The sequence below is a fragment of the Asterias amurensis genome, chromosome 5, assembly GCF_032118995.1.
Source record: "Asterias amurensis chromosome 5, ASM3211899v1".
Lineage (NCBI taxonomy): Eukaryota > Metazoa > Echinodermata > Asteroidea > Forcipulatida > Asteriidae > Asterias > Asterias amurensis.
Genome location: NC_092652.1, coordinates 868,673 through 891,190, shown reverse-complemented (window position 1 = coordinate 891,190; position 22,518 = coordinate 868,673). Strand labels below are relative to the sequence as shown.

At 38.0% G+C, this 22,518-nt stretch overlaps 1 protein-coding gene across 2 annotated transcripts in view; it reads left to right on the top strand.

The window, feature by feature from the left end:
- LOC139937079 (angiotensin-converting enzyme-like) overlaps positions 1–22,518 on the top strand; it is a 34,028-nt gene that overhangs the window by 8,077 nt on the left and 3,433 nt on the right. Inside the window, exons 1-12 of one of the 2 annotated variants that reach the window (XM_071932066.1) lie at positions 13,917–14,038; positions 14,152–14,278; positions 16,356–16,579; positions 17,649–17,782; positions 17,882–18,036; positions 18,406–18,641; positions 18,898–19,095; positions 19,787–20,054; positions 20,203–20,426; positions 20,810–20,954; positions 21,563–21,661; positions 21,913–22,035. In XM_071932066.1, the coding sequence (XP_071788167.1) occupies positions 16,375–16,579; positions 17,649–17,782; positions 17,882–18,036; positions 18,406–18,641; positions 18,898–19,095; positions 19,787–20,054; positions 20,203–20,426; positions 20,810–20,954; positions 21,563–21,661; positions 21,913–22,035 (1,787 nt within the window). In that variant the 5' untranslated portion in view covers positions 13,917–14,038; positions 14,152–14,278; positions 16,356–16,374. Of the gene's footprint in view, positions 1–13,916; positions 14,039–14,151; positions 14,279–16,355; positions 16,580–17,648; positions 17,783–17,881; positions 18,037–18,405; positions 18,642–18,897; positions 19,096–19,786; positions 20,055–20,202; positions 20,427–20,809; positions 20,955–21,562; positions 21,662–21,912; positions 22,036–22,518 lie in introns of those variants that run through there. The other variant, XM_071932067.1, reaches the window with a different exon arrangement.

Here is a 22,518-nt window from a genome sequence, read left to right as displayed (position 1 = left end):
TATGTTGGCATTGGTGCCTCTAATAAAAGACGACACCGTGTGTTGATAAATGGCCTCTTGATACGGTAGCCCATACCTCAAGAAGCAAGGCGAGCTCAAAAGACAAGCCTATATGCATGAGTCTTTCTTTGATGGCGGTCCATGAGTGAGATGAAGTCAATTATGTTGATGTTGGTTGATGGGGGATGAAGCGTCTACCTGTGAAGCTTGTTTAGCCCGATTGAACCAGGCCGGAATAAAACCTGAAAACAGTTTCTCTTATGGATCTTGGGTTCTTACTGCTCCCTTTTATAAGTAACTCTACAACTAAAATAAACTCAATTAGCAACTTTCAAATTTCTTTGAAAGGAGCTCGTAGTTGTAGTGTTTGCATTTTGTTTGAAATTCGTGCAAAACTAGCTTAAATATAAAGGCAGTACATCAAGCTGTATGTCATTGTGAATGTTTGATGCCACTGTCTAAGTGTTATATTCTGGGATTCTGAAGTAGACATCATTATAAATAATCTCATAGCATCAACAGTTGTCCTTCAGTGTCATACATTAACATAAAGTCAACTTGAACTCATATGCGTCGACCACGTTCAGCTTATAGAAACACACTGTAGTGCAATCCCAATATTACAAACCCAAACCGAAACGGATCCATTAAAGCACGGATAATTTATGAGACAAGCTTATCTTTTTAGCAGTCCATTTAATTAGAGATGGGGGGGGGGGGGGGGGCGGGGAATGATACCACAAATCATTGCAAGAGTGTCTATTATGAAACAAAGTCGCTTTCTCTTTTAGGTGATGTAATAACTGAATAACATTATCTAGTAAATATTTGGAATGGAACTCAGTGTGACATATCATTAAGGCTAATGAATAATTCGGAGCGGATGGGACAGTTTAAGGGGCATTGTCAAATAGTTTTATTTGAGAGATACCGAACATTTTTATCTTGAAGGTACGTCGAATACAAGCGGGTGTTTTCGAAACTGTGGCGTTATCAACTCGGATGCACAAAAAAGGTAGCATGACTTTGCGTCAAGCCTTTGCCAAAAGCTGTAGTTTCGAAAAGGCTATTTAAATTAGTTAATTTAATGTGATATCTTTATTGACGCGACTGGCAGTTGTTGTATCTATGTATACCGTGGACTTTCTGGCAGGCAAACTGCACTGGTCTCATAAAAAATTGACAAAATTAATTAAAAAAAAACAGCAGTACACACGTTTTGGGATGCGTCATTTCATACAAAATTTACAACAATAATTAGACAGTGCAATCTCCATAAAATGAAATTTTATCATCGTAAGAACAAGTAGACTTTCAGAGAGAAATGTATCTAACAGTTTTTCCAACGACGTGCTAGAATATTCAGGCCACATAAACCTTTTAGGAATTATTCACATCCCATAAACAAATCTGCAAAATAAGTTAATAACGATGACGTCTTCGGAACCCAATGAACACATGATGTCGTGTGTTTATAATAACGTCGTCACACTTCAGTTGCTAATTTTCATTAAGACCGGGCGTACAGGAAACCATTTTTTCGTTTGTTTTAATTAAAGGGCTCCATTGACTCATATTCCTCACACCACAGTGCCACCTTCTTGTGTTGTCCATAATTCCTTTCAAGTTTAGTGTAGTAACGGATGCTATGAGGAAAACAACTGGTTTCTTATTAAGTTCACTTGTTCTTGATGCGTTTAAAGAATTGTTCATTCAGTATGGAAAGAAATGTGATTTTTGAATTGAAAGTTGAATATTAAACAATTCAACATGTGAGCCGCTTTTCAGGCCAGTTTTACCCCAACCCCAGCCTGCGATTAGATATTTTTCCAAACATTAGAATGAAATGTTTGAAAACGCATGTACCGAGTGTTTTATATCATCTTGTCAGACCGTTTTACTTCCAGAAATGTCTCATGATACTTGGACAAATTAGAGTGGTACAGGTCAGCTTTAAGTATCCAATATCCATGCACTGCTGATCATACTCAGGATGTTGCATTATAACAAAATGAAACTAATTATTTTCATAAATATCGTCGTCTCTTCGAAATCGATACACAATGAAGAAACACTGTAAACTATTAATTTATGCAGTTGAATAATAATTACGTCCATGACTTCTATAAACTGCTTCTAAACTGATATCATTTTATTAAATATTTTCGAAAAACGAAAAACCTTTCCACTTCAACGTTATGTCGGAGAAGCCCCCCCCCCCCCGTCCTAAAAAGGGAAACTTTATCAGTGTGTTTACTTTATAGTTGTTTGTTTGTTTATTAATTTTTTTCTTCTTCAAATATTTGAGCAGCTGAACCTTTCACAGAGTCACATGAAAGTTTTGTTTCTGAATGTGTTTTACGACCTTTGTGCACATCATCCAACCAAACATACAACTAAGTTGTGGTTCACATTGCGCTAAAATGAGTTATACATTAGCCCAGATGCACGGGTCATTATACGTAATGGAGTTTTAAAGGGAACCGCATCTTTCTTTACCTTTGCTGTTTGTTCCATGAAGGCTATGCCAGTTGTCAAGTATTACTCTTTTTTGGAGAAGTGTGTTAGTTCGAAGAAGAACTGCTGTTGTCGGTACTTTTCGAACCATATACCGTGCTTTTCATCATCAGATAGAAGACGTGCAGTGTTAGAGCAGAGAAGACGAGTGGAGCGTGATCGAAACGTCGAGACTACAAATCGGTTCTTCTCAGAACCAACACACTTCTATCACAAGAGATTTTGTATGATTGAACCCGCAATTTTACCAATATAATTATCGTATAATCCTTAGTATAAAAAGCTTCAAACACGCATTGAGTAATGATTAATTCCTAAACCCTGCATTTAAAAAGCAACATGAAAAGGCACCGTAACTATTTTTTTTTTACATATTTACGCAGTAATCAACGCCAACTTATGTCCTTACGGTGGTGCCAACGTGATATCATGACCATCCATATGATGTCAACGTTATTAAGATTGTATATACATAACCGTCATCGATACCAGCGTATAATACGATCGTATTTACGTGGCCTACAAAAGCAGCGTAATCTGGTATTTACTTGGCCATCAATAATAACGAAACTAACTTCGCATTCGAACATTAATTTGTCTGGAATACGACTGGATTTTAGATAGATAGAAGAATGACCAACACTTATGCATCAAGAGTATACCATATTTGAAACGTGACACTCCAAAACATGGCCCGGATAAAACATTTACATTAGTAAGGGTAATTAGAATAACGACTTTTGTATAAGACGTTTTTGTTTTAGAATTGAAACTGAGTTTTTTGAGAATTGAGATTAATGGCATTTCCGAACAAAGACTCCTGTAACTGAAATAACTTCAGCCTGTTTGTGTCAGTCCATGTTGTGACGTCAATAGAAAGGATATTATAGGTAATCTATCGAAGCATTGGGAGAGTTGCGACCACTTGCGGTATGAAGCCACTTCGTTTTTTCCGAACCCCAACTAAAAAATCCTTCAAAAAACACACAAACAACAACAGCAACAATAACAAGCCACATTAACAATTCTTAAACGCATATGTGAACGCATGGTGCCAGACTAGACAGCACATCGGGTTGTGCTCACTGATCTCCAGTAATGTTGACGCTCTTAATGTGACCTGTCAGTCAATATATGGATATCAATGGTTGTGCTACGCTTTAAAATGGCGCCCGTCAACCATGTGACACCAAAAACTGGTTCCCCCATGTGACAATTCGCTCTCTCTAAATAGATCTGTACCTCAGTCCCTTTATTCTGAAACAAACTTATTCTCAAATGGCATGCTCTGAGAAGAACAAGCTGTGGGGGCCTTGTACAAATGAAATTAGTTGATAGTTACTGATTTTATACACGTGTTATCCTGTCCCCACTGAGTGCTGTAATATGCAAACCAAGGAGTGTCTATGACTCCATGGAGTCGTTAACCAGGAAGATGTTGCATCCGGAGGGTTGCTTTGTAATGGTACATGACTAACTGAGTTCTCAAAAAGGTGTGGCGGTGTTGCCTGAAACCATCCTCAACGCATCAACATGTATAGTAGGAACTACTCATTCAAATCAACGTAATCGAACCGAGTCTGGAAGGTGAAACAGCCTGGTTCATTTATTTTCACTTATTAAATATGACTTGTATTGGTTGACGAAACACTGCCAAATGGTGGCAACATGTTGTCTATTATTATTGTCTGTTCGTATGTAAGTTGTATGTCTACTCCGCGGCAGTAGGATAAAGCAAGACAGTTCTCTAAGAACAAACTCTACCTGGCATATAGATACACACATGGTGTTACCGCAAACCAAATATACATTGATACCTCACCATGCAATGTCTCAAATCCTATTTAACTTGTATGTCACACACGACATATTTTGTCCGCATCTTGAGTGAAGAGCCACATGTGATTATTAAAGGTAGTGGACACTATCGGTAATTACCCAAATTAATTGTTACCATAACAATTTAAATTGGTAACGAGTAATGGAGAGCTGTCGATAGTATAACACATTGTGAGAAACAGCCCCCTCTGGTGTAACGTACAACTAAGATCAAATTGTCAAACTTTAGATAATAATGTTGTTTCTTTATACAAACGCCGATAGTCACGAACCAAATAATTTCATTGAAAGATAGCTCGGGTACATAGGAAAACAAGACATAACATTTTAAGGGAAGTTTTCTTCCGAGATGGAAGATAAAAAGAATGCAATCAAATCAGTTGATAACAAGCCGGCTAGATCGTAGAAAGTGCAATGAAATACCATTCAGTATAAGTTGCACAAACTATAGCGTTATTGTGTTACAGACTCGATCAATACTCAATTCGATGGTGCCTACAGCGCAGTGTTGAAGGCGACGAAGACTAACATTCTCAACAAGGCTGGCGCCACAAGTTTCTCTTTAGAAACTCACTTCCCAATGTCAGTATTAAAGATGAAATGTCATAATTCATCTCAGTATTTCATCTACTTATCCACCCCCAGCCACTCAATGTGTATTTTTTTTTGTTATCACATTGTCTTCAAAGCATGTCTTTCATCACTTCACTTGTGTTTGTTGGGGATTAGTTTCTTGATTAATAGACTTTCGAGTCACAGTGGTGTTTTGTTTTGATTAATGCCGGTCATCTGGGAATGGTTTTTTTTCTTGTCGGCTACATTGAAGTGGCTTTGTTTTCTTGTCTTTTCAAGATGTTTTCTTCTATAATTTATTATCATAAGCTTTCCAATATTTTCAGGTTACAATTTGTAATGCTTAAATTGGCTTATTATAATAAATGTATGTTAAATTATGTTATTCATGGGGTAAGCATTACTTACCAACCTGAGAACAAAATATGTCAACCACATTAAAACTGGGTTGTGAAACACAATGAGGTTTTTCACCAATGCCAGTATCTCTTCAGTAGCCTACGTTGTACATGCTAAAATAATTCTCGTCTTCTGAGACGAACATTATTTTCGTGACTCATTTTTCAAAAACGGCAGCACCTCTGCATAATATTTTAAGGGGAGCTTTGAACCGTGTATTAGTAAGTTTAAAGGCAGTGGACACTATTGGTAATATTGTCAAAGACTAGCCTTCACAGTTGGTGTATCTCAACATTATGCATAAAATAACAAACCTGTGAAAATTTGAGTTCAATCGGTCATCGAAGTTGCGAGATAATAATGAAAGAAAAATAACCCTTGTCACACGAACTTGTGTGCGTTTAGATGGTTGGTTTCGAGACCTCAAGTTCTAAATCTGAGGTCTCGAAATCAAATTCGTGAAAAATTACTTCTTTCTCGAAAACTATGGCACTTCAGAGGGAGCCGTTTCTCACAATGTTTTATACCATCAACCTCTTCCCATTACTGATCACCAAGAAAGGTTTTATGCCAATAATTATTTTCAGTAATTACCAATGGTGTCCACTGCCTTTAATGAGTCCCACAGATAGTACTCAAACTCTGTTTTAAGTGTACATAAAACATGCAACACGGAGCTTACTGTGTTTGTTGAGGTCGTCGTTCAAAGTCTTTTAAGACCACTACATATCCGGGTTAGCCCGATAAACACATGGGTCAGGGATCCAGTTTACGAATCAAGTTTGGCCCTGTAGTTTTTAGACAGTGTGTTTCTTGACAATCGTGTCCTCTCCAGTCTCCATTCTTTAAAGGTGTCATCCTGCCGCGTTTATGCATTCAATAATCTTAAGTCACTGAACATGAACCCTTGTATCTAATGAAATCATTGGGCTTGTATAAAGGACCAGTACCTGTTGCGGATAAAGACAAAGGGCAAGTCTAGTAGTCCAAAGCGTCACCGTCACCTGAACCCCATGTTTTTATGGCAAGATGGACATGAAACAGTCATTGTCAACTTACAGGTACTGTCTAATGTTTCATTTGATTTAACTTTTGCAATCGTTTGTTGAAGTGAGGAAGCACCGTTTTGTACTCGTTCTGCTATGAAAAACTCCGTACAATTAATAGAATTCTGCTATAAATACGTTACGTGTTTGACTGGCGGTAACACAAGTTGCATAATGCATGCACTTCGGGAGCCCAATGGTTTTTCCATTCACGAACACAGACTTTTGACTAGCTCTGTTCTCTACAAATCTGATTATGCTGAAAATAACCCAAGTTCGGATTCAATAAGGCTGTGAGATTCAGAGAAACTACGTCATTACTGAAGGTAGCGTGTTTTAAATTATGACATGTGATTATCTCACGTAAGGAATATGCAATTATTGCATTCAGCATAGTTGTTTTTGTACAGTTTGGGTCATTGTGTATAATGGAACTTTGATAATACTGAGTTCTCATTTAGAGTTTCTTCACAGTATCCTTATACCTGTGTTAATTCATTTTAAAGTTGAGGCGCGTATTCCACATTGGAGTATACAGAATAAAAACCACTCATAGTCGCCTTTATGTTCAGTCATAAAAAGCTAATTCCTTTTGACTCAGTCGTTTGATTCTCTGCTCGCACACACCACTGCTACTCACTGGCTGCTTGGTATGTTCCGACACACACCAACCCCCTTAAAATAATACACGTCTAGTATTTCCACACACGAATATGGTTCCGTAATTCCCCGAGAGACTCGGGTGAATACACTCTCCAGTAAAAACAAGGCAAGACAAGTCTCTTATTCCGCTCTCACTCTATCCATGTGCAAATTGTGCTGTTGCAAAATGATGCCGGGCCAGACGCGAAATTCTATTATTTCTTGAAATGTAACTCCACCAATGGATTTATTGAACTTACCTTTCACGTTTAATGTAACTCGGTGTATTGACACACTGTGTCTCCAGCCGCCAGCACAAGCTCCCATTTCTCCCACTCTTTGCGGATAAAGTATCTCGACAATATCCAAACGTTGAGACTCTAGTAAAAACTTAACTAATGGCGTATACCTTAGTACGGTTCCAAGTTTCGTTGCGGGTTTGATTAACGAAGCTAGAAGCCAAATACTCGCAGATAGGGATACGTTCCCACGTAACTTAATCGAATTCAACTTGAAAGTTCTCGTTCGTTGAACTAATTAGTACAAATTCAACAATTTCACTTACCAAAAGTAGTAAACTTTGTAAATTGTTCCTTTGTAATGTATACCAGCGTTGAAAGAGTGACTTCAATAAACAACAGTAAGATTTTGGATATATAACCATTGTTTTACATCATATTTCCCTTTCAAAATGATGCTTAAAAATTGAAATGTTTCTTTATTCATCAATGCAAGTAGGACTTCCACAAGGATGGTGATATTGTTCATTTATTTATTTATTTATTTATTGATATAATATTCGAGACCCATCAGTGATTCTGCAATTCACCCTTGGCTCCTGAATCCAGTCATCTATAGTGAGAAAGGTCGCGGGTTCGAATCCGAATGATCATTCAGACACGAATGAATCACGATATACCCGACATTCTTCAATATTGTCTTACTTAGTCTATTTTTTGCTTGTGTTTAAGGCATTCCGTTTATAAGCTTCGGCTTCTTGGGTAATGCATCCACGTATTAGTTTTATTGTTTCAATTGTTGTTGTTTTTTCTAAAGTGTTTATCCTTGGTGGAAATAAATGTCGATGAATTGAGTTGAATTGAATTGAATTGACTTTACAATGTTCAGTGCCAAATCATTTACATCAACGAAGATTATACTCCGGACTACAAAAATGATAATTAAAATTGTAAAAACATGAGTTGTCACTGTGACCATTAAAGGAACGCGTTGCCTTGGATCGGACGAGTTGGTCTATAAAAAGCGTTTGTAACCGGTTTTTTTTTTATAACATGCATAGTTGGAACGATATTTTAAAAGTAGAATACAATGATCCACACTATTATTATTTGCCTCGAAATTGCATGGTTTTCCATTTACTGTGCGAACTAACACGGTCGGCCATTTACGGGAGTCAAAAATTTGACTCCCGTGTTAGTCGACGAGGTAAAAGGAAAACCGTGCATTTTCGAGGCATGTTTGTGTGGATTATTGTATTCTACCTTTACAATATCTTTCTACCCATGTGCATTTTAAAACAAACGGTTACAAACGCTTTTCAAAAACCAACTCGACTGATCCAAGGCAACGTGTTCCTTTAAGACTTACTTAGAATCCATTTTGTCTGTCTTCGCTTCCCCTAAATGCTGTACTAAAATGTCTTCATAGTCATTTCCAGCCGCTCAGACGTCATTTACAGCAGTCGGTAAGAGTATTTCACTCAGCTAAGTCTGATTAAATTCCTACAAACAAATTTCTGTCATAATTAATATTAATAAATAAAATGATTAAAAAAACATACGTCATTGGCTATTTATTTTATATCTATATTTCTTCTCATCATTATCTCTGGCTCTCTTTGTGTTACCATGACAACATGACACCCAACATAACATCTTCCGCAATCCATTCTGGTTTATCTTAGACGGAGGCAGATATTATCAAACGGCTCGAAAGCAGAACAGATTGATTCCAGGGATCGCTAAGCATAATGAACAATATGATTAAACATGATTGATAAACATGATATTTCACCTTCAATCATCTTTCACCAGAGTCGGTTTTCGAACAAACAAAACAACTTATCAGTTCGCTGAAAACAAGGCCATTGCCAGTCGTTAAAACAATGGAAATTAATTATTTTTAAGGCGTTACGTCTTAAACACCACATAGTACCTTTCTCCCCCGGAGCCGGAGTCCGGAAAAACACGGAGCTGTGGGTCCCATGAGGCCTTATCCCCGTTTCCTGGTTATCAAGAACAATTTCCTGTCTTAAATCAGTAACTTCTCCAAAGCAAATCAGTTCCATTATTTGCACAGTTTAGTCTGACTTAACAGTAGAGTGTGGCTTTAAGGGGATACTGAGTTTAGAGCTTTAGTTCTGATACAGTGGAGTCGTCATTATTCTCGGCAGGACGTCAGCAATTAATGCACAAAGATGGTTTCCAAGAAATCAGATTTTTTAAGTCTAGATAATTTCTGAGGCATTTATCGGACATCAAGAAACACAACTAAAAGAGAGAAGAAAGGTGTTCACTGAAAGTAATTTTATCGAGTCAAAGTGTGAAAATAAAACACACTAAAGCTGGCACATGTTATTATTCTGTATATTTGACCACTCCCCTGTCCTGCATGTGATGTACAGAAACGCACCCTACATTGTCATCTATTTCATTTATGAGGGATTACAATATTACGAGTATCAAAGGGTATTTTTGTGACTGTTAAGTGCTACATCACTTCTCAACAACACAATAAAAGCAATTACACAGAACTTTGACGATGGACAAAATTGAATTGGAAAAAAACTTGGTAATGAAAAACGTGACTAGCTCGACACCTCTGCTCGGGCAAGCCTGTCAGTTTTAGCTCCATGTTCATTCTTCTCCCGTCACCTGATTTTTTTCACACTTTGCAATTTTTATGACACCTTGAAATTAGTTGATTTTTTTGTTTGTCCAATCTTCGTCTTGTTCCTCGTAATATCCACGCACGAGCTATTCTTCCCGGGCGAGGCTACTCCTTGCCGGATGGGAGATCAATGCGTCCCGCTGGTGAGTTCTCTAATGTCACAATATTTCCCGTCTTATATATTGGGGTAAAACATGAATCGTGACACCTGGGAATTGCGATCCTAGCAGATCGCTGTTTCCCATTTCTAGGATTGTAAACATTGCATGAGGTCTGTAGGTTGAGAGTTTACCGGTTAAACCATTTTCTTTTCCTCTCTCGCGTTATGCCGCTCTCTCTATTTCTCTCCTTCGTGCGTGGATGGGGGATTTCGACAAAGCTGTTCATACAAGCCAATACGCACACATGGATTGTTCTACGAGAACTACTTTACCATTCATTGCATTGGAGGGAAAGCAATACTGTCCGGGTACACCGAGGAATTGCTGATGCTGCAAATCGAGCGTCATGTATAGGCCTACCAGAAACAATGCACTTCGAACGGTCACCTAATACGGCTCCAACCCGGTGAAATCAAACCCCGCTGTGGCTACCACTGTAGTCTAGAGTTCCAATGACGCAGTAGTAGTAATCGGACCCTATTTGGGATCAAACAGTTGATTAAAAGAAACTCCGGATTCACGTTTTATGATGTTTGTGTAAATTACATTAAATTCGTTTTACGTTAAATACTTGACTATTTAGTTTATAATGTCAACATGACCATCCCTCCCACAGGCCATAAAGTATTGGGAGGGGGGGGGCGTGGTCACCAATTAGTAGGATGTCCGCCATAAAACACTTATTTCGTATCATGATTAGTGAACAATCAAATGTCAAAATACTATACTTTGTTTACAGGTTCAGATCACGCTTAATATTAGCTGTACCTTGATGACATCATAATTACGTCATTTGAGTTAATTCGACCAAATACTAAACTAAAATCGAACCGAAGCGAAAAATACAATTCAACGGCACGTTTTAGGTTTGTCCCGTGTTGGTCCAAACACTCAAAGGCATGGAACGAGTGTTGAAGCGTGACGTCTTGCGTTTGCCCCGGCTAGTTGTCCTAGCGTTTAGAAACAAATGAATAATTAATACCTATAGGCCAAAGATGACCTCATTATGGCTTGTGTGTACAAACTACATACTAGTAATGCTATACCCTCATCCATAATTCAGCTCTGTTTTGGGAAAACTTTCAACTTGAATTATTCCATATTTTATCAAGAGGGGTCCCGTAAAGCAATGACGGTTTGAGCCGGTGCACAATGCCTACTAGTTGGCAAGTACTAGATGAAGAGAATGCGTGGTGAACCATCAGCATAGTCAATGCCTGGGGTGTGTAGTCTTTATTCAAGGCGTCAAATGAATATGTAACTATTGTCAGTTTTTGTGCGTGAACAATCGCACAGACACCGCGACTTGCCCGCGAGGGACAATATTGTAAACAATTGGCTTTGCTTCATTTTAATTTGACGTCATGAGATGCAAAAATGTTTTCGTTGTGTGTGTTTACGGTTTAGAAATCTAAGATTACGGATCTTGAATATCACCAAGTTGGTGTACATACCGTATGTGTTGTGCTATTTGTCTCCATAAGGTACGCAATATATTTGAGCACACACCCACGTGGTTTAAACCGAGAACAACTCTCTGTTCTCCAATGAATTGGGCAGGACTTCACCACTCTGCCGGTCGGAACACCCCTACCCCTTTGGTTAAAGTCCTCATGTATACAACCCCCACACCCAAACACATGCAATCGAGGCCGACTTAATGTTCCTCCTTTGTTTGTAAACAGTCCATTAGTTTTTTTTACACGGTCTCCAACTGTGAAACTTCTAAATATTGTCGTTTTATCAGTCTTACAATTTTGTCTTCTAACAACAGCTCGTTCATCTATAGAAGCCTTTTCTCTATAATTATTGAGCGTATATCAATATCGATTACAAATTGATATATTATTGCGCTTTTTCATCTGTCCAGTTAATGATTATGTTCCATATGTTGAAAAAGTAATTAATAATTAATGGCACTGGAACTATTAATCACGTCTCTCAATATACGGAAAGAACACGCAGCGAAACGTTAATTTGTTTGATAATGTTCAATTCAGTTGGTATTGCTTTTACATCAGCACATTATTTGCTGTAGAACGCGGCATGTAAGTTCACGGGTTGGGGCTCACGCAACATAACTGTTTTTTGTGTGTATACAATACTTATTTTAATAATAATTATATGCACAATGTCATGAGTCCTTTAACCCGGGCCTAGACGAGTCTTTATAAGAACGTCTCATTTCAGAGTCAATTTTTTCCCCCGTGTAGTCGTGGGTTCGTTGGTCAAATAAATCACTGAAAATATTTAAGTAAAATCTGTTAAAAAAATAAAAATAAATAAAATACAATCATTTGAAGAAACGAGAAGAAAGAAGAAACAACACCCAGCAGGCCAAGATTTCATTCCAGATTAAAATACAAGTTTTGTTTAGGCAAGGAAAAACAATTAATGTTGGAGACTCTTGATACAAAATGTCTGCTTCATTTGGGGAAGTTTGTTATTCTAAATTGGCCCCTAAATTTGTGGTTTTCACCATCACTACCGATATAGTGACTGTTTAGTTTTAACGAATGAAACAAACAAGTTACTTTTACGGCGAAGTTATACGCAATAAACAGCCACACGCAGTGATGGGAGTCAATTAAGCTTGTAGCTGATATGCCTGGGTACCTACACTCGCTAGTTATTAACTTAATAATAATGCCATTGGTTTATCATGCGAATCAAACCAGTCTTTGCGACAGTTGCTTTCTTCGCACGCACGACTTCAATAGAACAGATTGACCTGAAACGTGCTAACCCCAAAACACACATATTCTGTTTGTGCTTCCCAATTAGTTGCCGTTTTTACTTGATGTTTAATTTAAAACTCGGGCCATAAGTCGTGCTTATCTTTAAAAAAACTCCATCAAAAATTTAGAACTTAACTTGTTTGCCCATTTTAACAACTCAAACATTGTTACCGATTTAAAATGTTGAATTAAGAATAATGTCCATACATCACGTTGAAAGCTTAAAGTGATCCGTCATCACTTCAAACTTCCTCTTGTTCCAATACCCCCTACTAGAAACCACTAAAAATAGACGAAAAGAGGCTTTCTAGTGTCAGTATTCGTTATTGTTATTGCAGACTCTAACCACTCCCGGGTCAGATTTCACCCGGATTTCGGGTCCATCCTGGACATTTCTGGGTCAGAGCAAGATCCGGAATGTTTGTCATAATTAACCGTAAATGGGTCAAACAAACTTTGTAATCTGTGAAAGATTCCCTTATTTTTAAAACCAGTTTAAGGGTCAATCCTGACCGGGGAATTTTTAGAATGTACAACATGTCATAATTTTGCATTCGGCTTCCTACGACAAAAATATGTGACTTTCAAATTAAGGAATTTAGTGTTTCTAGAAAGCTTGACTAAACCCCAGAGAAATGGTAGGATTATCAATAATATAACTTGGTCAAATCTATATGGCAATAAGTGCAGCTTCATTCAGTGAGCCGAGAGTTATTCTATTGTAAGTGTGACGGCTCGAAAAAGGCTTTGAAATTTACCCACTAACTTATGGGACAGGCGTTGGTTATTGCACACCCAGGATAACATAACAGATAATGTGAAATGTGTACACTCAGCATTGACTAAACATAAAAACAGCTTAGCACAGTCCCTTCATATCAAGCAAAACAATTAAAATATTCATCCTGGTATATCCAAGACTGGTGCATGCCCCTTTATTATCGTGTACGTTCATTTGGGATGACATGTTGACTGTATATACAGCAGCAATTCTTGACATGGGTTTCTAAACACAGCTTTGTACCATTTTCCTCGTCCCCGTCACGCTGACTGGTTGTATGCAAATATGTTCATTGTTGCATTTCAAAAAGGACTTCAGTCGAGTGTATTGAACAAACCTTTACAGCGGTTCTGTGTATACATAAACCCTACCCAAGGACCGTGGTACTTGCCCCAATAGAAACGCCGTGTTGCGCTGCAAATCACGGGATAGGTTTGTCGACAAATCTCTAATGGTTCCATGACACCATCGACTTCAGATTGTGTTCAAGTTGGAGGGAAATGTGTTTAATAAGTCTGTAACTACGTTTGTTTCTCTATATGCAGAGTTTCTCTGGACGCAAGTTGACGGTTTCTTGAGTAGAACTACACCATATGGCAACCACTACAGACTCAGTGCATGTATAACCGGGGAAGGTTTTATAAGAGGACTATACGGCCAAGATCCCCAAAGGTAAGATTGAGTTGAATTGAAAAAACATCAACATTATATATTATTTTTGATTCTCTGTAATACCCCAGGGTTAGATTGGATTGAAATAGACTACTGAAGTCTATATGCAGGTGGTAAACACGGACCTGTACGGAGACAGTTTATGGATAGTTCTTTATTGGACAGCTAAACATTTTTGGCATACAGAAAACTGCGTGTGAATTTATACACCAATGTGGGTGTGTTTGTGAGATGAGAACGACGTGGGCCGGGTGTGTATGCTCAACGAGGGGATGCCAGCGGCAAAGATTTAGGCTCACATGTTTAATTCAAAATATGTTTTTGGAAATCAATCTAAATTCTCTACAGAGTTTTAGTGTCTAAGGGAAGAAATGCTTTGTGGCTCCGTTTACTCGTTCAGAATTGTTTTAAAATCATTTTAGATTATAATTATAGCAGTTATTTCAAAACATTTGATCATCAAAATATGCATGAAATCTAAAAAGCATGAGATATACCGCAGGTTACATACACTCCACGTTCAATTGAAGGATAACAACCATCAAACTAAATTACTGTCAAGTTGTTTTTCAAATGCCATCATAGATAACAACATCATCACAAAACAAAGTTACATTTTAGAGGATTATAAAATACAAAACACGAAAAGTCCTATAACAAAAATTATGATTATTGGAACAATTTAAAATCAAAAGAGAAGGAAACGTGGTTGGAAGACTCGTTTCAGATTCTCAGTCAAGTCATTGGTAAATGCAACCATTTGCTGATTTAATGCACATCATTATTAACTGCTCCTCAACACACTAGGTCTGTACTACCCCATTATAGGAAAATACAAAAGATAATTACATATCCATCTCTTGATGACAATTTAGTCAGCTTCTGGTAAACATGCTGGTACATACAGTCCATTAATAATAAGATGTGCCAGTAGGGAGGCGGGACGTGTAATGATAAATGCCTTTTATATCAGCGTAATGACATATCCTTAATTGCAAAATGCCTTTATTTTTAAAGGCGCTGTAGTTTTTGAGAAATCTCATTTAAAAAAAAAACAGCATCTTTGCAAGTAATATTTTAATTGAAGCTTTCTACCAGCATTATCTTCAAACCGTGTAAGTTTAATATAAATCTGTGGACATTTTGTTCTGTGTTTCACAAAGAGTACCCCAATCCTTTAAAGGTTGTACAATACAACTAACCTGTGATCATTTTAGTTCAAAAGGTGGTTGGATCTTTTAGTTTTGGCCGAAAATAGGGGGTATGTCAAGGCAGGAGGGAACATCCGGAACTGGAATCACGATCTGAGAAACATTTCGTGCAAAAACGTTTCTCAGATTGACAAACTTTTGAATCCCTGTCTCTGGAACTTTATTCCTTACGAGTGAATTTGTTACACCATATCAAAAGATACAGTGCTTCTTACCAAGTAAGATTTGGTGATCATAATTATGTTTGTGTTACCAAAGTGTTCCTTTAACACTGTGTGGACATTGTTTTGTACATAAATATATTTTTCCAAGTGAAGTGTCGGAAATAAATCTATTCTTGAGTCCGTGTAATTGAACCTATAGTGCTTCAAAGGGCCATCAGAATTGTACTTTTAGTCAATATTTCCATACACTGTTCAGTACATGCCATTTCGCATTTTGTTTCGTGTTAAATTTAGGAGTGTTGAATAGGTTCACTTGTTTGATGTGTTTGAATACGTTTGTAAATAAACACCGGAGCAGTTTTACAAACTGTTCACGTATTTTTAGAGTAACTCGAAATAACATTTTCTTGGGTTATTGTGTGTGATTAGTGTTAGTGTATTGTGCCATTATTCGTGTCCTATATTTGAACGTGTAATGTACTCCAGCTAGATACAAGTCTACCTATATCAAATAACGCCTAGTTGAAGTCAAGGGAGTCAACATCCATACAACTCGAGCCTTTACGCTGACAACACACATCGGTGTTTTAAATAATAGATTCTAAACCGACTTTGTTGCAAAACCTTTCTCGTGTTACCAATACTGTATTTGGATATTTCCTCGACCCTTATTTAACCGTATTTGTATAACTCCTACCTCAGCACCGTCCGGTCTGAAACCATGGAGGGTCTACATCGGGGGAAACTCCAGGCCGTGATTTTCGTCTTGGCACTCCTGGTGGCTGCTCGGGATGCGAGCGAAGAGTTTGATCCACAAGAAACCTTGATGGAACTTGACGTCATCAAGGAGATTTCACCCAGCATCTTGAGCGACTTGTGCTGTAAAAAAGAACTGGATGTGGGCGAGTGTATCGACTTCTTAAAAGGTGGGTTTCCTACTTTGGTCAGTTGCCAACCTACGTGTACATGTAGGACATGGATGAATTACAGTTAGAAACATGGGTCCATAATTATTTCTCCTTTCTCGTGGACGCTTTACTCTCCTTTTGTTTTTGTAGTGTTGATTGTAAAAAAAAAACACAAAAAAAAAACTGACCTTTACAACCCTTACATTCCCAACTGCTTCAATCACCTTGCTAAGTACTGAGGCCAATGTAGCAGGACCAAGTGTTGGGTGCTTATCAAAAGGTCAGACATTCAAATCTTTGCCAAGTCCAATGAGTTTGGTGTGGAGTTATATAGGAGATCGGCAAACTGGAACAAAATGGGTCTCGCTGAAGCCAAACTTCACAGCCTGTAAGGATTTACATGACAACTTTCTTGCACAAAATGACAGTTTTCTGACATAAGATTTCGGTTCTGTATAATTTTTTAATTTTATTATTAACTTAAACAGTAGGGCCTATAAGCGTTAAATAGTTATTTCTTAATTTCTTAATTGATAACTTGCTCCCAAAAGTTTGCACGGTTTTTATGAGCTACAACTTTGCACATAACTAACTGAGTACCGATTAGATGAATTCGCCGCGTAGCATTATGTTCAGGTTGGCACAGTAAATCACTGACAACAACAGTGGGTAATATTGATTGGTAAGCCAGTAGGAAGGTTGACTGTGTGCTATTTATAGTCAGTCACCAATCACCAATCACTCGTTTTGTCTCAATTTAAAACTGCATTGTATGATGTTGATTGGTCAGCCAGTAGGAGGGTTGACTGTGTGCTATGTAGATGCAACTTCAGGTGGTGTGTGTGGGGAGGTCAACTCTCTAGATACATTTCCACCACATGATAATTGATTGCAGGCCAAAAAAGTATATATTATAAAATTGTGGTGATATTGCGTCATCAGAAAGTAGGAGAGTTGACTGTCGACTGTTGCAATTGTCACATTAAATGCATCTACAAGTGTCATTAAAACAGCCAATAGGAGTGTTCAAAGATTCTTGTTGATATTAGTTTGTAACTTTTCCATATTCTTGCACTGGTTACTATAGGGAGGCAAGTTTCGAATGAGAATATTGCTGACGATTGGCTGAGGAAGCTTGATGTTCTATCCGTTGAGACAGCTAACGCTGGTGCCCATGCTAACTGGAACTTTCAAACCAACATGACTACATACAACTCTCAGGTAAACTTTATTCACTGGTATCCCCCTTAGTAAACTGTGTCGTAATTCCGGTGTTTACAACAGTTTGAATAAGTCGGTTCTGATTGGTTACTTTCTCAGTACTCTAAGAATGTCTCGATGCTGATTGGTGACTTCTCCCTAGAGATGAAGAGTCAAGGTCAACAATTTGACACATCCTCCTTCGGTAGGTCTCACGAGAGGGCGTTTATGCTGCTGACAAGGGGCGGTTATTTAGAGGACAGAGACAAACGTCAGTAAGTATAATTATTTTAATCAAACTGGTTATTGATTGGGGCGTGAATAATGCCCCAGCCTAAATCATAACGGACTGTGAAGCCATATGAGAAGTTGGCAACGTGCCACCTGGTGGCAGTTGCTTAAATCAAGTTTAGCCCCCAACTCGAGGTGGCCGTCCACCAGCCATGACAGGTGATCTCTCGAAAAACAAATAGAAACGTTTCCGAGCACGAGTCACTCAGCAAATTGCAGAAAAACAAAATAATTAACTGTTCTTTCTAAAGGTTTCAAGTTGATGATCCTGATTGAAAAACCGTTGGTCCGGGACTGACTGAAATATACTACAATTAGTGAAAAAGTTAATTGAGACTTCGTAATAATTACAGGCAGATGACCAGAATTAACCAGGAAATGGAAAGTATCTATGGTAAGGGTAAAATCTGCAGAGAGAATGGTACATGCCTTCTGCTGGAGCCAGATATTGAAAACATAATGGCTGAATCTACAAACTACTCCGAGTTACTCTGGGCATGGAAAAGCTGGCGTGATGTGGTCGGAAGAGAGATACGCCCTCTATATTCAACCTATGTAGATCTGAAGAATGAAGGAGCGAGGGCAAGTGGTAAGTTCAGCACACACAATGAATGACTAAAGAGGCACATTGCCTTAGTATTGGGCGCTTTTGGGCATTAAACATATTTATTTTTCTAGTCCATACTTTTGTGGAGCCAAAATCTGCGGCCTCTATTGAATAATCTTCCTTCAGACCATGTCAATTGTGTGGTACACAGATTTTGGGACAACAACGCCAAAATGACACCGACACAAAAGCTTGAAAGAACAATGCTTTAAAACGATTCTTTTCGTTTTATTAAAAGGATACGCTGATGAGAGCGAGGTTTGGCAGGAGAAGTATGAAATAAAAGATGGCAAATTTGAGAAGATGATTGGTGACATTTACGACAAGGTAAAACCGATGTATGAGCAGTTGCACGCGTATGTTCGCCGTCGACTCTCTCAGCAATACGGGGAGGATAAAGTGGACATCAACGGCCCAATACCAGCACATCTTCTCGGTAAGTCAACTGTTCGGAAATGTTACCTTTCTAAATCCTTTTGAAAATGCCACGTGACATGCATTGAATAATTTTGCATATAAAACCAATCCTTCTGATTTTAAACATTATAGACATGTTTTGGGGTCAGGGTTTTCTTCTAATTTCTTGCCTCCCGTCCGTCTCATTCTAACTTCTCCTTTGCCTGTACTGTACACTCTTCTTCAACTTGTAATTAAGGAAGAGCTGCTTAAGCAGAAATTTATACCTGACAGTTTACTTTTTGTACTTATGTACTTTTTGTACTAAGGCAGCTCTGTGAAATGGGCCCCGATGTTTTTTTGAATTGGTGTTGGAGACTCGTCTTCACACATGTTTGACAAATTGTGATTGTGTGTTTTTGCTATTTACTGTTGCTCTCCAAAGAACATGTTTATTAAAATGCCTTTTTACCGATTTCTTTTCCGATTTTGTATTGGGAGTTCTGCAAGGTTATTGTCTAATCATCATTTTAATGACTGGTATACATGTACATGGTGTCACTGTAAAGAACAGCAGATGTAACAACTTGACGTTTCGGCTGGTATGCTCTGAGTGTCTTTAGAAGTCCAGCAGACTCATCCTACCTTATTTTGAGATACTCATTCGTCACCATTAACCATTTTCTCTTCATGCAAAGTTTTAAATCCCACTTTTGAACCCTGTCTTGAAGGTAACATGTGGGCCCAGCAATGGAACAACATCTACCATCTCGTCACTCCGTATCCAGATGTTCCGGACATTGACGTGTCGAAGGAAATGGTCCGGCAGGATTACACCGTTAAGAAGATGTTCCGTGTGGCTGAGCGATTCTTCACATCCCTTGGTATGGATCCAATGCCAGAATCCTTCTGGGAGAACTCCATGCTCACGAGACCCAAAGAAAGAGAAGTGGTCTGTCACGGGTCGGCGCACAATTTCTTTAAGAACAGAGAAGTCAGGTATAATATTGAATGCAATCCCCATTTTAAACTAAACCGTTAGTTTATTGAAATTATTTACTTATTGAATTTGGAAAATAGTTTTCTAAATCTGTAGCTCGCTTTCACTGAAACTCACGCCCAATTATTTCCATTAATTGTCCTACAGGATAAAGATGTGCACTGGTATAACCATGGAGGATTTATACACTGTGCATCATGAGATGGGTCATTGTGAGTATTATCTTCAGTATCATAACCAGCCACTTATCTTCAGTAGTGGTGCTAATCCAGGTTTCCATGAAGCCGTCGGAGATACCATTGCACTCTCTGTAGTTACACCGGACTATCTCCACAAGATCGGACTTTTGAAAGAAGTTGTCCACAATGAAAGTAAGTATTAAAACACTTGCCGTTTTCGAAAGCACGGCTTAGGTTTCGGCTCCCGGTTTAGGGACATTCAACGTGTTTGAAATACCGTAAAAGTTACCTATGAAGCTCAAGCCGGAGCGTAAGCCCAATCCGTGGTTTGGAAAATGGTATTAGTAGACACGAAACCAAGACTATATCGATCGTACTTTCAAATTGGCAACTCTTTTATACGTCACACACGTGCTTATCACTACACGCCGAAAGGTGCCGCTTATTTTTATTGGTATAGCGCCCTCTTTTGAGAAGAAGAGGGCGCTCTTCAAGAAGAAGAGGAGTCATTCAGAAGTGTGGTCACTGACAGACTTCACCAATAATTGTTATCTTTCTCCACGTTATTCCATCAGAGGCTGATATCAACAACCTAATGAAGGTTGCTTTGAATAAGATTGCTTTCTTACCATTCGGATTGTTGATTGATAAATGGAGATGGGATGTCTTCAGAGGAAACATTCAACCTGAAAACTACAACGAGGCTTGGTGGAAGCTTAGGTATGTTTGTACAGTATACTCAATCTTGACAAATATTAGATCTATGTGTATTATACCATAGGATTATCAGGGTACATGAACAGCAGTTTGAAAACCACTGTTGTTCTTTATGGTGTCTTTGTAAAATGTATCCATGTGGCTTTGCACTTAAGTGAAGTAAAGCCAGTGTGTTCTCTCATGATGGGCGAAAGTGAGTTATGGTAGAGGCGGGGAAGGGTAACCCGTCACTTATCTGTTTTATTTGAGTGCGTTTCTGTCTTTGTTAATCTGTCTCTATACGTTGTTATAATTGTGTTTTAACAACAAAGAAATCTTATGTGCCAATTCTGTAACATGCATTGATATGAACAGCAGAGTATTCTTCATCTGTGCCACTTTTTACAACTACCCCTTCTACGTCTTGTAATTATCTGTGACGGCATGTCATGGGTTTTATGTTTTATCATTTTGTCCTTTCATTTTGAGAAATATCAGCCATAAATTTTACATCCAAATTATTAATTTTTTGTTTCAGCTGTTTGAAGACACTGATTGATAAACAAAGTACATGTATTTACTAAAAGTCCTGTTTGTTTTAATTCATAATTAATGTTGTTTTTGTTGACCAGGATGGAGTATCAGGGTATTAAACCTCCAATTGAACGGACAGAAGAAGACTTTGATCCCGGTGCTAAATATCATATACCGTCAGGGACTCCTTATATACGGTAATAATCACCACAGTTGTCTTTACTTAGTATTTAGTTTATTTTACGTGTAGATTAAATGAGGGCTAGTCACACTGCTTTCTTTAGAGTTTCCACCTGTCAAGTCTGGTGTAAGCCTACCTCCATTACGAGATGTAAACTCTGTCCGCTCATCTTTAGCTTCCATTTTGCGACTATTGAAAGATAAACTCAGATCGTATTAAATATGTTAGTATTGTTCTTTTCCCCATTTTGTGTTGTTGTTTTTCCAGATACTTTGTTAGTTTTGTGATTCAGTTTCAATTCCACCGTGCGATGTGCGAGGCATCAGGACACGAAGGTCCCTTGCATCTATGCAATAATTACGAGTCTAAAGAAGCGGGTCAAAAACTCAAGTAAGTTATGCAAGACTGGTATAGTCCATCACTTTATATTACTCGTAAATAATGTACAGGAACTGCTGGAATTTTCATTCCACTTGATATAAAAGCATGTCCCAAAGCAAGCCTTTATTTCACCAAAGTGGTTTTATTCAGCCCACGAGAGGGAAAGTTCAACTTGAAGTTCAATTTTACTCTGTTTATATTGCCATATATTGTCAAAATATCCATGTTTTATGTTGACTTCTTTGTTATATGAGTGATATTGTGTTATTGCATTAATATTTTGTATACTCAATTGGATTAATATTTTGCTTTAGATGGTGTTTTACATTTTAAAGATGTCTGTGCATTTTATAATGTCTGTGAAACTCATGTATTTAAATGCAATACTCGTGTTTTATTCATTTTGCCATAATGTTTTTTTCCTATTCCAAGTTAAAAATTGTGTGCATTTTTTCTGCGCGTTGATAGTTGTACAATTTATTTAACAATTTA